The sequence below is a fragment of the Loxodonta africana genome, chromosome 3 (assembly GCF_030014295.1).
Source record: "Loxodonta africana isolate mLoxAfr1 chromosome 3, mLoxAfr1.hap2, whole genome shotgun sequence".
Lineage (NCBI taxonomy): Eukaryota > Metazoa > Chordata > Mammalia > Proboscidea > Elephantidae > Loxodonta > Loxodonta africana.
In genome coordinates, this window is record NC_087344.1 from 23704885 (window position 1) to 23724129 (window position 19245).

At 56.7% G+C, this 19245-nt stretch overlaps 2 protein-coding genes across 6 annotated transcripts; both read right to left on the reverse strand.

The window, feature by feature from the left end:
• Positions 1-150: 150 nt before the first annotated feature.
• On the reverse strand, positions 151-5905 carry FDX2 (ferredoxin 2). Of its 2 annotated transcripts, none has more exons than XM_003413095.4 (5): positions 4440-5905; positions 4300-4354; positions 3986-4092; positions 736-823; positions 151-586 (listed from the first exon to the last, which is right to left on the reverse strand). In XM_003413095.4, the coding sequence occupies exons 1-5, from the start codon at positions 4591-4593 to the stop codon at positions 430-432; spliced, it is 561 nt and encodes a 186-aa protein (XP_003413143.2). In that variant the 5' UTR covers positions 4594-5905; the 3' UTR covers positions 151-429. The 2 variants fall into 2 exon arrangements, with proteins under 2 accessions (XP_003413143.2, XP_023408209.1); XM_023552441.2 differs by having other exon boundaries at positions 439-549.
• Positions 5906-6014: 109 nt separating this feature from the next.
• On the reverse strand, positions 6015-19127 carry RAVER1 (ribonucleoprotein, PTB binding 1). Of its 4 annotated transcripts, XM_010593358.3 has the most exons (14): positions 18683-18946; positions 17022-17088; positions 13716-14185; positions 10902-11093; positions 10596-10725; positions 10166-10260; positions 9113-9200; positions 8645-8856; positions 8455-8548; positions 8240-8379; positions 7368-7442; positions 6741-6872; positions 6284-6367; positions 6015-6194 (listed from the first exon to the last, which is right to left on the reverse strand). In XM_010593358.3, exons 1-14 carry the CDS (start codon positions 18944-18946, stop codon positions 6048-6050), a joined length of 2190 nt encoding a protein of 729 aa, XP_010591660.2. In that variant the 3' UTR covers positions 6015-6047. The 4 variants fall into 4 exon arrangements, with proteins under 4 accessions (XP_010591660.2, XP_023408206.1, XP_003413142.1 ...); XM_023552438.2 differs by having other exon boundaries at positions 8240-8548; positions 9113-9197; positions 18683-19127; XM_003413094.4 differs by having other exon boundaries at positions 8240-8548; positions 18683-19126.
• Positions 19128-19245: the final 118 nt, after the last annotated feature.

Here is a 19245-nt window from a genome sequence, read left to right on the forward strand (position 1 = left end):
TGGGCCCTTCCCGCTGGGGGGCTCTCTCCCTAGGAACTCAGCTCCAGGCCTCAGACTTAACTCACCAGCTGCCCCCATCGCTGCTTGAGGGGGAGTTGGGGCCACGGAAGACGCCGTCCTTGATCCAAAGACTGCCCCCCAAGTAAACTCAAAAGCTGGAAGTCTGTGAGACAGTTTTATTGTGGCTCCAATTAGATTTCACTCCCATCCACAGCCCATTTTCTGAGGTCTTGGGGAAGCCACCTCAGTAGGCAGCCTGTCCCCACCAGAGCCTGCCCTGGGTCTCTCTTAAGCAGGGGCTTTGGGCTCCGCGGTCCTTCCATCATCACACGGCCTGTCCTTGCTCTGGGCTGGGCTGGGCTGGCAGCGGGGCTCTTCCTCAGTCCTGGCCTTGGGGCCATGGTGTCCGGCATGGTGCAGCCGCCCATGTCAGTGGGGCTTGGGGACGTGGCCGTCCACGTAGAAGTTCCTGGTGATCTTGGGCAGGGTGAATTCAGCCCCCTCTAGCTCGGGCGTCAGCAGGATCTGGCAGCCCAGTCGGGAGTTCTCCTGGAGGAGGGGAGCCATGTCCAGCATGTCGTCCTCCCTGGGGTGGTGAGGGCAGTGTGAGCTGCAGGTGCTCTGCCCGGCTGGGGAGGAGGGCAGGCAGGGAGGAGGTGGGGTGGGGGAGAGCTGGGGCTGTCCTGCCCCTGCTGCCCAGACGGGCCTCTGCACAGCCGGGATCCAGAGGCTCACCTCTCATCAGGTTGAGGCAGAAGATGCAGGTGGTCCTCGCTCACATACACATGGCAGGTGGAGCACGCCAGGGATGCTTCACAGGCCCCTGGGGGTAGTGAGGGAGGGGGCGTTATCAAGGGGCCACCACTGCAGGCAGGTGCCATCGGGGAGGGTGGAAAGGAGAAGCCATGTGTTTCTGCGCCTCCCATCTCCCTCCCGGGCCTGCATACCCACTGTGTGCACGCTCCACGCCGTCATTTACTCAGCCAGCCCTTCCCTTTTACAAAGGGGTGTCTGGGGCGTCCCATTTCCCAAGGACTTCCTAGTAGGCCGAGGACCTGGCTGGGTACAGGGAACCATTAGTGAGCGTGGACTTGACCTCAGAGTAGCTGGAAGGCAGGTTCTGTTCAGCCCTTGAATTCTTGCTGCAACCCTGTCCCTGTGAGGTCTCCCTGCTGCTCCTGAAGGAGGGACCAGCTCACTCAGCGGTGGGGGAGGGGTCAGGGACTAAGGATTGAAATCTACAGAACCCAAAGTTTCCTGCATTTTCGTGAAACTGTGCTGTGCTGATGACTACTTGCCCTTGGGCACACTCCCAACCCTCTGAATATCAAAAACTGTGCTTGGGGATAATGTCCCTCCAGGCTTAAAACCCTCCAGAAGGCTTTCGCACCCAAAATAAAATCCACATGCCTCCAACTCCCTACCTTTGCTCACTCCACTCCACTCCAGCCACACTGGCCTCCTTGCTGCAGCTCCCACTCACCAAGCTGGGCCCACCTCAGGGTCTTGCACTTAACTGTTCCTTTGGCCTGGAATGCTTTTCTCGCCACTCTTCCCACAGTGGATCCTTCATCTTTGGGGACTCAACTGTCCCCCAATTCTTGTCCCTCTTGCCCTTATTACCCCTTTTTAATTTTTGTATAGCATTGATCACATCTGGACCTCTGGGTTTACCTGTTCCCCGCAGGCCTGCCCTAGCCTCTCTGTACCTAGCACTGAGCCTGGCACATGCCGTAGATGCTCAAGCACCATTTGTCACGAGCAAACAATAGCATGCTAAACTGTCCCTCCTCTTCTCCTCCCTCTCAGACATGTCCTGCAATGTGGGTGGAGCTGGAAGGGCAGCCTCCAGACCCAGGAGCACCTCCCTGTATGCCTTCAAATGCCACCACTGGGCCCTGTGTCTAATCTGCCCATCCTCCTGGTCTCCTGGGCACAAAATGTCTGGGCCTTGAAACTCCAAGTAATACCCGGGCATCTCTTCCGAGGCCATTTCCTACCTTGATAGCATTCTCATCACAGGACATTAAAATGATCTAGTTATACAATAATCCCAGCTATTCACTGGGTGCTAACCATGTGCATGACACCTGTTTAATCCTCCCAGTAACCCAGTGGGATAGGAACTGAATTATCCCATTTTATAAATGAGGAAACAGAGGCCGAGAGAAGCTAAGTACCTTGCCGAGGGCCACACAGCTGGTAAGAGGCAAAATCTGAACACAGGCATTTGCCTCTAAGACTCGTCTTCCAACCTATGTCCTGGACTGCCAGCCAAGGCTCTTAACTTCCCAGAGATAAGGAGCTGGTCTAGGGGCTGGCTGGATTCCACAACAGAACTCGAGGTAGGCCTGCCCTGATGCCCCCCTCCATTCATGCCCTCAACATCTCTAATGATTAAATGAGGCTCCCACCACTACGGGACAACCCCTGCACATCTTCCTTCAGACTACTCTTCCCAGTTGCTCATGATATCATGTTTACTCGTAGAACTATTGGATTATGGTCCCTATTAGGTTGAAATTGGTGACAGATGACAGGGGTCTTATCTGTCTTGTACACTGCTGTCTCCCCAGCCCCCAGCACAGAGCCTGGCAAACAGTAGGTGCTCAAAATTCAGAGAAGGGTAGCACAGATTAGTCGTGAAAATGGGATGGGTCTGAATCTAATGTTGCCACTTACTTGACCTTGGACCAAGTCTACATAACCTGGGGCTCAGTTTCCTAATCTATAAAATGGGGATAACAGTCTCCCTATTACCTAGAGTTGTCATAAAGATTCAATCAGTATGTGTTAACACGCTTAAAGTAGTGTCTATTATTTTTTCAGCCAATACTGATTTAACACCTGTTACATTCTATTTGGGTGCCATGGAGTGGATGCTGATCCCATGTAATAGAGTAGAACTGCCTCACAGGATTTTTTTTTTTGGCTGTACTCTTAACAGGGAAACCTTGGTGGTGTAGTGGTTAAGTGCTACGGCTGCTAGCCAAAAGGTCAGCAGTTCGAATCTGCCAGGCGCTCCTTGGAAACTCTATGGGGCAGTTCTACTCTGTCCTATAGGGTCCCTATGAGTTGGAATCGACTCGACGGCACTGGGTTTGGTTTTGGGTTGGTTACTCTTAACAGGCAGAGATCACCATGTCTTTCTCCTGAAGAACCCCTGGTAGGTTCAAACTGACAACCTTGCCGTTAGCCGGCAAGTGCTTAACCATTGGTTTAACAGTGGTTAAAGTGCTCGGTTGCTAACCTTTTGGTTAGCGGTTCAAGCCCACCAGTTGCTCTGAGAGATAAAGATGTGACAGTCTGTTTCCGTAAAGATTATAGCCTTGGAAACCTGACGGGGCAGTTCTATTCTATCCTATAGGGCCACTACGAGTTGGAATCAACTCGATTGCAACAGGTTTGTTTTTTTTTTTTATGTTCAGGTACCATGATAGACAATAGATAAGTGGCAAATGGGGTTTCTGCTTCTTGTCATGGGATGGGTGAAAAAGAAGCAAGCGAAACAGCCGTAAACTGGTAAGAGTGACTGGGGCATGGGAACTTTAACTACGCTAAGGGGACCGGGACATCAAGATGATATTTACGCTGAGACATGCAGGGTGCAGAGGAGCCACATCTGGCCAGAAAGCACTTCAGGCAGAGGGAACAGCAAGTGCAAAAGCCCTGAGGCAGGAATGAGCTTGGCTGTTTGAGGAACAGCATGGAGGCCAGTGTGGCTAGAATAGAGAGAAGAAAGAATAAAAAAACACAAGCTCCGGAAGGGCCAGAGTTTTAGTCTCTAGTAAATGCTCAATAACCAAGCGCTGAGCGCAGGATGGTTAGGAGCTGGGTTGGGGTTGTGGCCACGGTGAGTTTGGATTTTGGTCCATGTTTGGTGGGAGGCCATTGGAAGGTTAAGCAGTGGAAAGACATAGTCTGATTTGCGGTTTTTCAAATGAATGAATAAGGGCCACCCCAATTCTCTAAGCGGAGCTCCCACCTTCCAGGTCCACCCCGTGGCGCTGGGCCAAGTGAAGAACATTGTCCCCGACTCTGCCGCTCACTGGGATCCTTCGGCCTGAGCGGTCTACGAACACCACGTTCACCCTGGGGACAGATGGGGAGTACAGATGCCGAACTGGGGCAGGGACCCCGAATCCGGTGGAATCTAGGGTTAGGGAGTCGGGGCTGGGGTTTGATGGACAAGCAAATAGGGCGGGGCCGAAGGAGTACTCCGCAGATGAGGCTGTGAGACACGGTGGGGTACTGAGAAACCTCGTGGGATGCGGACTGGGGGGCTTGCCCCGCACTCACACGTCCCGGGGCCGCTCAGGGTCGCAGGCTTCCTCCTCCCCCGCTGGGCGCGAGCCTGGAAAACAGTTCAGTGAGCGGCTGCGCCGCACTCTACCGGCGGCCGACGGGTTAACGCTGCCCACCCGGCGCACCCTGGGTACCTGTCGCCCGGAATTCCCTAGTTGTCGCCGGCGTCGCTGCCTCCCCTGCCCCCGAACAGCCCCCGAGTCTGCCCCACCAGACCCCCTTGACCGCCCGCAGCAAGACCCCGGCATTCACACCGCTCCGGGCCACGGAGGCGGCCATAACAGGCATCACGTGACCCGAGGACTAGGCATGCGCGCGGCGGAAGTACGCACAATAGATCCGTAACGATCCGAGCATAAGCGCCGTCTGTTTCCTTGAAGTGTGCGCGAGAGCGCTTCTGTGCAGGATACCAGGGGTGGGACTATGGGAGGACGCGGGGAAAGTCGGGAGGGGGCCAGGTAACCCGGGCCTGCGGAGACCTGTGGGCCATCCCAGACCTCCCACCCTGGCCCATTATTTGCCCAAGAACCAGCCAGTCTTGCTTTCTTTAAAACCATTTACTTACAAACTTTAATTCAGCAAAGGTTTGTGTGGGACTGGGGAAAGGACACCCCCTGGAGTGGAGATGGGCCGGTGTCTGGGGAAGGAAGCTGGTGGCCCAGCTGGCCAGGAGCAGGGCCCAGGGTCACCTCTGGCAGACAGGTCCTGCTCACGGGCAGGAGCAAGCGTATCTACATGGAGTTGGTGGTGTGGGGCACTGGGCCAAAGGGAGGCCAGCTCCGGGTGATCTGGCCTGGGAATGGAGAGGTGGAGTTTGTCTTCAGAAGGGGGTGGACAGCAGAGGCTCACTGGGCTGGATACAATGCTCAACACTCACAGACAGCAGGGGACTGGCTTCAGCTGGCAGAGAAAGCCCAGCTCTGCATGTAGGCCTGGGCACAAAGGTGAGGGTGGGTGTGCCAAGACCAAGGTTTTGACTTCCTTCTGTCCCAGGGGCAGGCACCCTGGGCAAAGGGGCCCAATCCCCAGGCCAGAGCGGTTTGGTCCTGAGCCAAGCTCCAGAGCTTGGCGTCTGAGAGGCTCTGGCTGGCTGGGGCCTGGGGCCTGGCTTTAAGGCATCTGAAGGTGAGGGGACTGTGGCAGGGAGTTGGGGACCCAGGACTGGGCACAGGCCAGAGTGGGCAGGCAGGGGCAGGAGACGACCTTGCCTGCAACAGACACGGGGAAAAGCGAAAATGGCCGTTCAAACCAAAAGGTGTGGACCAGAGGAACAGACACGCTGAGCCTTGAAGGAATCAGAGCTGGGGTTCTCCTGGATTGTTTTTAAAAAACGTTAAAAATTAGAAAAGGAAACAAAAGTCAATTGTCAAAGTTAAAAAAGGGGGGCAGTCTCTGATCTTCACGGGAGGTCACGGAGACCTCCAAGGCACTCGAAAGGCCGAGACACAGGAGCAACGAGGCAAGAGAGGACTCCCAGAGGTGGACACAGTGGAGGGCAGGAGACAGCAGAGGGGAGAGAGCGCAGGCTGGGGCCCTCTCTCGTAAGGCTGCAGGGTTTCGGCGCCCAGAGCAGGCCAAAGGTGCAGAGTGGCCCCCAGACTCCCCCACACTCCCTGGGCTCCGGCTAGTTGGTCAGAAAAGTCTTTCCAAGATTTTTCTATTACCAAAAAAAAAAAAAAAAAACACCAGAAGGCCCAAAAGCGACTCAGTGCAGGCCCTTGAGCATCTCTGGTGCTGGCCTCTTAGAAAATCCGCTTCCTCTTCAGGTAGGAGTCCGCGTAGTGGCCACCAAGGCCCTGGGAGTGCTGGCCCACGTAGCTGCCCTCCGGGCTGGGCTCAGGCGAGGGCAGCAGGTGGGCAAAGCTTCGTTTCTGGCCACCCAGTGGGGTCTGGAGACAGAAGGTGGGGGGTGGTGAGTCAGGGGCCATCCAGGGGCCACGGCTCCCCAGCCCTGCAGGTCCCTGTCCCCTGCCCGTACCTTCAGCAGGTGGCTGTGGCCATTGGGCCCTGGGCTGAGGCCCAGAAGCCCTTCTCCGGAGCCCAGCGGAGAGGAGCCGACTGCCTGGGAAAAATGGAGAAAGAGAGGAGAGTCAGTTCCTGTAGCCCAGAGGAAGGAGTCCCTAGGGCAGAGGCAAGGGGTTTCAGGTTCACACCTTCCCCCTGCTACTTAGTAGCCAGGAGACCTGGAGCAGAGCCTCTGTTTCCTCATCTGTCAACTGGGTTTAATACCACCCACACACTGGGCTGTTGCGGGAGGAAGTGATGGGAAGCCCAGCAGGCTGGGCAGGGGTAGTGCTTGACATGTAGGCACTGAGACAAGGACATCTTGGTTCACCTGAGCCATGGCCTAGGCTTCAGAGTTCCCAGAGCCCTGGAGGCAGGGGCTCTGCGTTCTGGCTGTCCCTGGGGATGTCCTGGCCAGGGAAGCTCCTCACCTTGTTGAGGTGGCTCTGCTTGAGGCCAGCTTGCAAGCCACTGGCAAAGTAGGAAGTGGGCGAGCCAGAATAGAAGTGAGAGAGGGGGCCCCCACCACTCCGGTCGCCGAAGCCACTGGGCGGGGGGGACATCTGCAGAGAAGGGGTGAGCTAAGTGAGGCAGACCATTGGAATACTGGCCCCCAAGAAATCATGACTCCTACTGTCTATACCCTTGTGTGGATCCCCCAAATGATTGTGACTAGATTTGGCCAAGGGGACAGCAGCAAGATGCTGCAAGCAGGGGCCTGAATAAAGCCTGCAGACCAGGCCTCCCCTCCTCCTTGGGGAACCCTGGGACCACCAGCACATGAATGGGCACAGGCTCTGTGTGGAGCAGAGATACACCATCCCAGCTAAGGCCCCTGTCATCAGCCTGCCAACCGCCGGCCATGCAGGTGAGACCATCGGGGATCATCATTCGCAGTCGAGTGGCCGGATGACTCCAAAGAACCACTTGCCACCCCCACAGAAAGGTGAGAACTAACAAAATGTTCACTGTTTTAAGTCACTATCGGAGGGCTGGTTTGTTCTGCAGCAGTAGCTAACCAGTACACCCAGAGGAGGAGTGGCCACAACAGCCCTTACCTTAAGTCGGCTGGGTCCATGGGTCCCTAAGGTGGGCTCTCGTGGGTGAGAAAAGAGCCGCCGAGGTCCCATGTCCTGAATGAAAGTGGGAGAAGCACGATGGTTTGGAGTCTGCACCCACCTCCGCCTCAGCTGAACTCCACGGCCCAGCTGCCCTCAGGCATGTCCGCCCCCTCCTCTCGAGGCCCAGCTGAGGCAAACGCTAGCACATGGGGCCAAACTCGGCCTGCAGGGGCCATGAGAGGGCAGCACAGGCAGAATGAAATGGGGTGTGTGCCTGTCCAAGAGGGTGCTGCACCTGGGCCCAGTGATGGCTACCATGAAGAAGCTTAGCCCTCACTGGGCCAGGTGTAGGGGGGTTTGCAAGGCAAGCGGGGAACCTGGGTTGTGTAAATCCACAATTTTTATATGTTGGCATTTATTTCAGGTCTTTTTAAAAAAAAAAAAAAACCTAACACAGGTGGCCTGTGGATGGCCAGCTTGCAACTTCTGACCTGGAGGAGATTGGAACCAGGGACAGAGACAGAAACTAAAGTGAGGACAGATGGACAGAGAGGTCGCTGAGCCCTGCCTCTAGGGAGAAAGAGACACGGCCTAAGGAAGGCCTCTTGAGAGACAGACAGATGCAGGGGCTGAGCTGCAGGGACAGATAGGCAGACAGAAAACAGGACCTGGGGTGGTCCATGGACAGACAGATTTAAGGGCAGGGACTGTGTCCAGCATGTTCCCATTGTCTCCCTGGCCTCTGGCCTGGGACCCAGCTGACTCAGTAGGGGAGAAATATCAGTTTGGAAGATGAATTGCTCTTGGGACAAAAGGCCACACCAGCTGGCCCCTCATGGATAGCTGGCCACAGGGTGCTGGGTACTTACCGAGGGGTAGTCAAAGCTGTAGCTGTCAGGCAACCCTGGCTCAGGTGGCAGGCGGGTGCTGGTGAGGGGGCTGAGCAGACGAGACTTGAGCTGGAAGGCTTTGCTGCTGCTGCCACCTCCACCACTGCCGCCTCCAGGGGCTGGGGGGGCAGGCAGGGGGCCCTCAGCTGGGCGGCGGCTCCTCCCAGGGCCCCCCCAGCCCCGGGCCTCCTTACCCGCCAGGTTGCTGGCTGGGAGCAGGCTGTGTAGGTTCAGGTAGGGATTCAGGGGGATCCGGAAGTCCTTAGGGGGCTCCCCTAGCAGTGAGACCTGTGGCGGGACGGTGGTATTTGCAAGGGTCCCCGGCAGAGGGAACTGTGCAGGGTGGGAGGTGGATGTGGCTCTGGGCACAGGGCAGGGCCTTACCCCAGGGGGCGTTGGCAGAGGCCCACTGTCTTTCTGGAGGCCTCTAAGGCCAGTGCCTCGGAGCCCCGTGGGGGCAGGGGGTGGAGTGAGCTGGGCTGCTGAGGGGCCCAGGCCCATGGCCTCCCGGTCACTTCCAGAGGGGCCAAGCAGTGGCGGCAGCAGGGGTGGCGGCTTCCCTCGCCGAGGTGGCAGCTCTGGGGGCAGGCCCCCCCCTACAAAGAGAAGGAGGGGTCAGGGGCCCGGCCGAGCAGGATCCCTCCCCCTGGAGCCTCCACACATGGACCAGGGCCCAGTGGACAAGGGGCTGAACACTGAGCACCAGCTGACAGATGAAGACACACAGACCTGGAGAGGTGAGGCCACTTGCCCAAGGCCACCCTGCTGGGAACAGACACTCCCAGTGAGGAAATGGGCTTGGGAAGGGGATGTGGGGTGGTGCCAGCAGAGAGACAGTAGAGTCTGCATTACCTGCAGACAGCTCCCCAAGAAGGGGGTTGGCCGGCTGGGCTCCAGGCTGGAGGGGGCCCAGGGGAGAGTCTCCCAGGATGCCAGGCTTCTAGGGACAGAGCACAGTCAGCTGGGAACAGGGGTGCCAATCACCCAGCATATGCCTAGCCTCCAGTCCACAGCCACTCAGACAGACAGGTAGTGGCCCCACCCACTCACCACCCATCCACTCAGACAATGGCTGCTGAGGGCCTACTATGCAGTTACCCTGTCCTAGGTACTGGAGAGTCCTAAGTACTGGACAGACACAGGAGCCATGCACCAAAAACACAGTGTGTCAGGGTCTGTCACCCCACACTGTCTACCACTGTCAGACATACACACACATGGTGACAGTCACTCTTAGCCATACAAGGGCCCTCACACACAACCTCATGCCCTTGTCAGTTACAATCAGACACACCCACATCACTGATTTTGCTCCAGTGGACCAAACCAGGCAGAGCAGAGTGAGTGAGTGAGTGAATGAGTGTGTGTGTGTGTGTGTGTATGTGTTGAGAACCTGGGGTGGGAGCAAAAAGCTACTCTACTCTGCTGTGGGGTCTGGACTTTCTTCCTAAGACTGTTCTTCCACAAGAAATGCGGAGAACAGAGGTGGTGGGTACAAACTGATGTCTGGTAGTGCATCTCTCAGCCCCATACCTGGTTTCTGGTTGTAAGAGGGTATGTCTAGGTCCCCTGATCCTGCCCTGGCAATTAAAGCCAGGAGCCCTCTTGGGAGTAGGAAAGGGAACCCCTGCCATGAGGGGCAGAGGGGAGAGTCCTGGGCTTATGTGGATGGAAGTGACTTAGAAGTCACTTCCTGAGTCCTGTGTACCAGTGATAGGCCAGGTTCCGTACTGGGTACCAAGGATACACTCAGACATCAAACAGGCCACCGACACGAGCCATTGCCAGTTGCAGGTGATGTTTTATAAGCAAAGTCAGGGGCTACAGGTGTGTGCAGCAGGGACGGGCTCTGGTGGAGGAGCCCAGGTGGCGCAGGTGAGCGGGCGGCCTGGCTTGGGGCATTACCTTCTGACCCTGGGACTGCAGGGCCAGCTGCAGCAGCGCCGTGGACAAGGCTGGCCCGTTCAGCAGTGGCATAGCTGGGGGGGCACCTAGGAGGCCTGGGGGGAGACACAGAGAAGTGGGCAGTGGTCCCGGAATGGGCAAGGACCCTCCCCATTAAACATAGCCTGAGCCTGTCGACAGAACAGGAAACTGAAGCTGAAAGGACAACTGCGGAGCATGAGGGAAAGGCCTGGCAAGGGCAGACTCCATCGGGGTGGGGCAGCCCCACTTTCTACCCTTCAGCCTGGCTGCAGGTACTCTGCTTCCCTGGAAGAGGGCCTTAGGCACCTGGTCCCCACCCCCCTGTGACTGGCACTCTCCTGTGTCTCTCCCGCTCCGTCCCTGCTCCCTTGTCACTCAGAGCTCAGCGGGAAAGTTGGGGGCCCCTTACCCTGCTTGCCCCCGGCATTGCTGTGGAGCAGGGGGTTCAGCAGCAGCTGGAGGGAAGCAGATGGCCCCAGGTTGTTGAGCAGCTGCAGGATGTTGGGCTCAGGCAGGAGGCCCTTGCCCCGATTGAGGGCCTGAGGGAAGGTAGGGGGCAGCTCAGAGCCTGGCCCAGGCTGGGGCCTTGCTGGTCCCTCCCACACCCAGAGCCCAGCTGGTGTCCACTGGGGACCTTGATTTCTTGAGGGAGAAGGGCCTGGCCCACCGCTCCCCAGTGCCCACCCCCTGGGCATCCTCCCCACCCCACACTCACCGTGGCCTGGGCAGCAATAAGCGCAGCCAGCATGCTGCGGCCAGGGGGCCCAGGGGCACAGAAGGAGACACGCAGATGGCTGCCCCCCAGGGCCAGCCCATCAGCCCGCTGCTGTGCCTCCTCCGCCATCTCCGCCGTCTCGTACTCCAGCACAGCGAAGCCCTTCAGCTGCCCATCCTGGCCATATGCCAGCTGGTGGGGGGGGAAGCAGAGGTGAGCACTCAGTGACGGCAGCAACCACCAAGTGACAGCCTCGTGTGAAGTGACAACAGTGGCCAGGACATGGATCCTGCCCATGACAGCAACTCCAGAGAGGGGACTCAGCACCGCCACCAAGCCCTATGCCCACATTAGCTCATCTCTTCTCAGCCACCTGCCTCCTGCCCATGTTCCAGAGGAGGCAACTGAGGCAGAGAGGCTCACGTGCCTAAGGTCACACTGCTACTGAGGGCAGAGCTGGGGCCTGCCTCACACTGGTCAACTCCTCTGGCCTCACACCAATGCCACGGAGGGACTGTGATTAGGGTTCTGGAGCCACCAAGGCACAGGGGAGGGCCACTTCCTCACACGGCATAGCAGGGAAGAGGAGGGGCTGGCGAGGAAGAGGAAGTTCAGGCTAGGACACTGTCATGGGGCTGGAAAAGGCACAGCCTGGGTGAGACTGGATAGGGGAGGGGAAGGTCACATGGCCAGGTCAGGGAGGCCCCTCCACCCTCCACAGCTGTACTTCAGGCCTGCGGCCCTGGAGCCGGAACCCTGGAGCCAGATGTCTTCCGCGATTAAGGAGTCTGTGGAGGTAGAAGGCTAGAATGCTACACACGCTATATAGTAGGTATCCCTCAGTAAGGTCTAGGGCAGCTCGCTGTAATCAAACCCACGGATAGTTCTGCAGCAAGACACAAAGACAAAGCCCATTCGTAGTCCCACGTCAGTTCAGGTCAGGTTTTGCCACCAAGTGTGCCTGCCAAACTCAGGGAACAGATCTGAGTTTCAGGGCACTTGGATGCTGGAACTGTGGTAGGACTTCGCCCAGGAAAGCGGATGCTGTGAGGGCACTCAGCCGTGGCCCTGCCTGGCACCGAGGGGCTGCGCGGCGCGGCTGGCCTCGTTTCTCTACAGTGCAGAGGAGGTACTGTCAGCACCCCCACTTTGCAGACAAGGAGACTGAAGGTCAGAGAGGGACAGTCCTTTGCCCAGGCCAGAGAAGGAACTGGGACCAGATGTGGCCAGGCTGCTGCCAGGCCCAAGATCCTTCTGAGACATACCCTTGTGGGTCCTGAGAGAGAACACAGATGGCTTCAACATGCTTTGGGACCAACGCAAATGTCTATCAGTAGGGGCCTAGCGGAGTCACTGGGTGATGCAGTTAAGCACTCTGATGCTAACCAAAAGGTTGGCATTATGGGTTCATCCAGAGGCACCTCGTAAGAAAATCCTGGCAACCTACTTCTGAAAAATCAGCCTTTGGAGCACAGCTCTGCTCTGACACACACACGGTCACCATGAGTTGGAACTGACTTGATGGCAACTGGTAACTGGTAAGGGCCTAGCACAGAATCCACAGGATGGAAACTGCGCAGCCAGAAAAGAACAAGGAAGTGCTTACGTCCAAACATGGAAAGATCCCCAAGACAAACCAAGTGGAGAAGATCAAACCAAACCAGGTACAGCACTATTTGGGTTGAGAAAAGGGGAAAGGGACATATCCACCCATTCATCCGAAAGGTGTGATGGCATCTCTGAATGGAGACACATGCTGTGTGCGGGGTGGCTGCTGAAGAAAGCGCTGGAGGCTGGGAGGGAGCCTAAACCACTGACCCTTCTGGACGGCTGAATTTGGAAACGTGAGTGAATCGCCTGTTCACAAAAATCAATAAAATGGAAAAAATGAGTCCAGGTGATATGGCACACGGTGAGGGCTGCGGAGCATCCGCCATGGGGACCTGAGAGTGAGACCAGCTGGGGACTAGGCCTAATTTCACCCCGCACTGCCTGTCACACACACATAGAAAAAGTCCATTGCTGTCAAGTTGACTCCAACTCAAGTCCACCCCGACTCATGACAACGTGTCAGGGTAGAACTATGCTCCATAGGGTTTTCAATGGCAGATTTTTCGGAAGTATACACTAAGCCTTTCTTCTGAGGTGCCTCTCGGTGGACTTGAATTGCCAACCTTTCGGTTAGCAGTTAACCATTTGCACAGAAGTGCCTGACAAATGTGACTTGAACAAATGAGGGACTGTTTAGCCAACCCAGTACGTGAGCGTTGAAGAAGGGTACTGAAGAAGAGCACACAGAGAAGGGGGACCAAGGTTCAGAAGGCAGAGGGACTTACCCAGGGTCACGGAGCAAGGCTGGGATCTGGCCAAGGCCAGCCTGTCTGACTCCCAAGCCTGACTTCCTAACCTCAAGGAATAGAAGTGGCCTCCTCAGCTCTGCCTGGCCCAGGGCTGGGGCCCAGGAGGTGCCAACAAGTGTCTGATGAGGTCATGAGCGAATGACTGAGCGAGACTCACAACTGGTGGTTGTAAAGCCACCTCACCTGAGTTCTACAGGGGAGCTTGACGCCAGCGAGGTTAAGTGAGTTGCCTGAGGTGGTGTAAGGATTCGAATCCTGGCCACCTGGCTCGCCCCTGGGTGCTCACCCACACTATGCAGTCTCTAACAGAACCTTGTTTCAAAGTCCCATTACCCTGGCTTTACGGACGAAGGCATTAGGAGGACAGAGCAGGTGAGTGACTCCCAATAGCCCTTCAGGTGCTCTGGGCCTGGCACTGCCTCCCATAACCCCTTGCACTGGGCACGGGGCTCACCTGGCAGAAGGTGGGTGTGTGGACCACCGAGAGTGCCCTGCGCAGGGCATCCACATCACTGAAGCCAGGTGGCAGGTGGTCGACACAGAGGCAGCGGGAGTGGAGCAGGGCGGGTGTCAGCTGTCCGGCATCTGTCCAGTGCACATAGAGGGTGCGCGGGCCCAGGGGCTTGCCCAGCAGGTCTGACTTGGCACGGGCGGCCGAGTCCTTCTTCATGTACTCGGCAAAGCCATAGCCCTTGGAGTGGCCAGTGCATTCACTGTAGACCAGGAAGCAGCGCTCCAGGCTGCCGAAGGGCCGCACCAGCTCTTCAAACTGCTGCTGCGTGAGGCTGGGGGGCAGGTTGGCCACGCAGAGCAGTGCATCCGTGGGCTGCAGCTGTACTGACAGCTCCCGCTCTCGCAGGCGGCTCTGGTGGAAGGAGCTGATGGCTGCCTCGGCCTGCTCACCATTCAGCAGCGTCACAAAGGCTGCGGCAGAGGGAGGCTCAGGGTCAGCAGGAACTCTGAGGGCCCACCCCCATCTTCTAAACCATCTCCTGCCCCATCTCCCTAACAACCAGGCTGCAGCAACAGCCAATCGGAACAGTCACCAACAACTCATACAACAGGCGATGAAGCAGTGCTTCCTGGTTTGAGGCCTCACTCCCTGCTCTCACCCTTACCCAAACTCAAAACCAACTATGTGCCAGGCTCTGTCCCAAGCACTCCACGTATAACTGGAATGCGTAACTACGCGCTATGCAGAGTAGTGATCAAGCAAGCAAGTGCTTGGTGGAACCTGGGTTTAAATCCCAGCCCCTGGGTGGCTTTGGGGCTTCAGTTTACTCATCTGCCAACTGGGAATAACAATAGCACCACCCATCTTCCTGAGCTGCATGAATTCAGAGAACAGTGCCAACGGTTGGGCCTGTTACTGTCACTCCTCACGACCACTATTTGGCACAGTGCAGCACATCCCCTGCCCAAGGGGAGGAGTCTGGACTCCAAGCCAGGCAGTCTGGCTCCAGAGCCTGGCTCCGCACTTCCTCCCTCACTGCCTCTCTTCCTGGGAGCCTGCCTCAGCCTCTTTGCTGCCCTCGCCACTCTGGTTCGCTTTCCACCTAGCAGCCACAGGGAGCTTTTCAAAATGACAGACCATGCCACGCCATCCAGTGGCTTCTGATGGCAGGGTCCAGTGGACCCTGCACGGCCTGGCCCCACGGCCTCTTTGACCTGCTTTCCCATCTCTCGCTGTTGCTCCCATCATGCTGCTCCGGCTACGCTGGCCACTGAGGGGCCTGGACCACACCAGGCACACTCCTACCTTGGGCCTTTATGCCTGCTGTTTCCTAAGTGCGGAACACCGATCCCCACCTCTTCAGCTAGGTAACCCCTACCCACCCTTCAGGACTGACCACAGATATCACTGCTGACATGAGCTTACCCTGACTGCTCCTGACTATTTCAGATCCTGGCTCTGGGCTCCCACAGTGCCATGCTGCTTTTCGTCCCCATAACCATCTCACCTCCTTTTATGGCCGTGTTTGAATACCATCCTCCTCCCCAACCAGACGGTCTCTGTATAGTTCACAGCTGTGTCCCCAGTGCTCATCACACAGTAAGTTATTTGTTGAAAATCTATATGAACTAAAGTGTCACTCACCCCTGACTCTCTGATGCCTGGCACGTACGTAATAGATGCTCAGCAAATACTTCTGACCCTTCAATGTTTACCAAGCTCCTACTACATGCCAGGCACCCATAGCCTTTTAGGATTTTTCGTGTGTTCAGCCTCATGACTAACCCAAGCAGGTAGGCGTTATGGTCATGGCCAATTTGCTGGCGGGAAAACTGAGGCTCAGAGAGGGTAAATCACTTGGCTATGGTCATAGCACAAGGATAGACCACAACACAAACCCAGGTCTGGTTGCCTCCAAAGCCCAAGACTTTTTTTTTCTTAAATTGTGCTTTAGGTAGAAGTTTACAGCTAGTTTCTCACACAAAAATTTATACACACCTTGTTATGTGATCCTAGCTGCTTTCCCTATAATGTGACAGCACACTCCTTTCCACCCCAGACTTCCCATGTCCAATCAACCAGCTCCTGTCCCTTTCTGCTTTCTCATCTCACCTTTGGACAGGAGCTGCCCATTCAGTCTCATGTATCTACTTAAGTTAAGAAGCACATTCTTCACAAATATCATTTTATATCTTATAGTCCAGTCTAACGTTTGTCTGAAGAGTTGGCTTCGGGAATGGTTTTAGCTCTGGCTTAATAGAGTCTGGGGGCCATGTCTTCTGGAGTTCCTCCAGCCTCAGTCAGACTATTAGGTCTGGTCTTTTTACTAGAATTTGAATTCTGTACCCAACTTTTTTCCTGCTCTGTCAGGGACTCTCTGTTGTGTTCCCTGTCAGGGTGGTCACTGGTGGTAGCCCAGAGCCCAAGACCTTTCAACCACTACCCTAGCCTGCCTCCCAGCCAGGTAGGTCTCAACAGGGCACCTCTCCTCTGCTCCTTTCAACTCATGTTACCAGTTGGAATATGAAGGCCCTGGGAGGTCTAATTCCCAGCACATGCGGGCAGGCAAGTCTCCACTGAGGGCCTCCCATGAGACCGGCCCCCAATCTTCAGAGTTGGCCCTCAGTGCAGGAGGCAGGCAGGTGAGCCTGCAATGACAGCCCAGGAGGTCACTGCTGTGAGGGGGGAACCCAGGGCACTGGGGGAGCCACCTGACCCTGCCTGGGTGGGGCATGGATGGAAGAGGGGACAGCTAAGAGCAGTGGCACAGGCAACAATCTGGAACCTTGCGGGCACCCTGAAGAGTTGGTGAGGCTGGGACATATCCTCACAGGAAGAGCCTCAGACAGATTTTCAGGAGAAAAGAACACTCAGGGTTAGGATCAGGTTGGATCAGATCTGCAGTCAGACTGGAGCTGGCTGACTGAAGGAGGAGAAGCAGAAGGAAATGGCTGAGCCAGAGAGGCTAGAGGGAGGCTGCCCTCCAGGCAGAAATGGAGGTGACAGGGATCAGGTGGAAGCCATGAGAGTAGAACGGCATCGGATTATTCTGTAGAGAACTAGACAGGCTTGGGTGACTAGGGGGAGAGGCGCAGGGACGGGTGGCCCAGTGCCTGGGTATCTGGCCGAGCAACCTGGAACAGCAACATCAAGGATGCTCTAAGATGGGCACCTAGGGTGAGGGACACATTGGGGCAACCTGCTGCACCGGCCTGAGGGGTGATGTTGGGCCTGGAACTCAGGAGGGGAAAAGCTAGGCCAGGACCCTCCCAGCATCACCCTCACCAAACCCCCAGCTTCACAAACCTGTCCCTTTGTATTTGTCCACAAAACAGTACTTGAGCTCATAGTCGCTGAGCAGGTCATGAACTTCCTGCAGAGACAAAAGCCAAAGGACAGGGAGTCAGAAGGGGATGAAGGGAGGAGCAATCCAGTGCCACTTACTCAATGCTTACTGGTGTCAACAACTATTCTAGCACTTAACATAGAATGCCTATGTTACCTTCTCCGTTTCACAAACGAGCAAACTGAGGCTCAGAGCTGCTACTTGCCAAGGCCATTAAGTGATACATGACAGAGCTGGGACTCAGAGCCTGGTTGCAGACTTTTAGGGACACCACCACACTCTCAGAGAGTTAGGTGGGTCTCAGTGCAAATTCCAGCTCTTAGGAAAGTCACTTAACCCATTTAGGAAAGTCATTTAACCCATCTAGACCTCGATTTGCAAGATGTTCTTGACTTTTTCCAACAACCCTACAAGCTAGGTATTAACAAACCCATTTTATAGATGAGGAAACAGGCACAGAGAGGTGAAGGGACTGCTGAAGGTCATGCAGTTGGTCAGGGAAGCCACAGGAATGCTACCCAGGGCTACCCAGGAAGCCCATGTACTTAACAAGCCCACACCCTGTAGTTACACATGCCTTCTGCTGGCACTGGTGGCCATCTCAAAAGCCAGCTGCGGGGGTGAAACACTGGGGCCTGTTTGTGCCAGACACACTGTGCACCCGTGGGAGAGACAGTGCATTCCCAGCTGAGAGACAGTGGGCAGTGGGTGAAGGAATGGCTTCAAAACAAGCCAGACCAAGCCTAGCAGCGCCTGCCCAGGTTTGTCCCCAAATCACACCCCTCTCAACACTCCAAGGGCCCCACCAGCCACAAGCCCACCTGTGGGCAGGGGAGGGCCAGTGGCAGGTGTGCTGGTGGGCCTGAGTGCACAGGAGCAGGAAGTACTCATTCCACCAGGGTAGGGCAAACTGAATGCCATCTCTCTGAGTCCAAAGAGCATCGGGAAGGCCTGCCCCAGCTAGGCCTCGAGAGAAAGGGGACTCCTGGCTGGAGGATCAGCCAATGGGGGCGCCACAGAACACAGGGCCCCCTGTCCTGCCGGTCTGTGGATTGGTGGCAGGAACTCCCTTCTTCCAAATTAATCTTGAGGGTTTGTGGAAAGGGAGCTCCCAGGGACTTATAGAACTTCCGGATCTATCTCGGAGAGGACTGCATCAGTGTGTGATAGGAAGGGCATACTCCAGGGAAACCTGAAACTTCTGGGGATGAGGCCCTGCCATCCCGTGGTAGTGGGGGGCGGGGGGAGGCAAAGCAAAATCTGCACAGGTAGCAACTGGCGTCCCGATATCCACAAGTTCTAATCTAGGCTGCCCATTCACGAACCCCCAACACGGCCAAGGCAGCCCGCCCCCTTCCATTCCCCGCCCCATTCAGTCACTTGGTCTCGCCCAAGCCTGTGGTCGCCCCTAGCAACGTCCTCCTTCAGCCCAATGCTGATTATTTCTCCATCGCCGCCCCCCACATCCAGAACTTGGTCTCTCCCGAACCTGCCTGGATACCGCGCTTAGACTCTCCGGCCGGCGCCCCCCACGCACGTCAGGTTGGTGGCGCCCAGTTCCCCCCGCGCAAGCGCAGGATGGTATTTCCCGCCACGCTCCCACACCGCGCCCCCCCCATACCTGGTTGGTCACGTCCCCCGGGAGGCCCCGGATCAGTATCTTGCGGCGGTTACGGAACTGGCGCTCGGTATGCTCCAGGCGTTTCCGGATCTCCTCTGGATCTAGCGGCGGCAGCTCCTCCTCGGGAAACCGGCGCTCCGAAGCATCGCCGGCCTCATCCTCAGCCTCTGGGCTCAGAGGGGGCCGGTGAGTAACGGACACGTCGGCCGCCATCTTGGGAAACCCGGCGCCTTCTGGGACCAGCGAGCCGGGGCGGAGCAGCATAGAGCGGCAACGAGGGCGCACCCGTCGATTGGCTGGGAGGAGCCCCGCCTCCCTCCCTATTCCTTCAGCCCATTGGCTAAGGCCCAGCACGCCTCTCTGACTTTTAGCCCCATCTGGCCGCCATAGACTCCGCCCCCTTCCACCGCCCAATGCAGCTCAGAGAACACGCAGTGCATTGGGAGAGTTCCGGGGCGCCGGTGGAATCAAGCCACAGACTCCGGAGCTTGAAGGCTTTATTGAGGTGGACTAGGATACAGCCAGCAACCACGTGGTCTTTGGCCTGGCATCTCGGAGGCCCG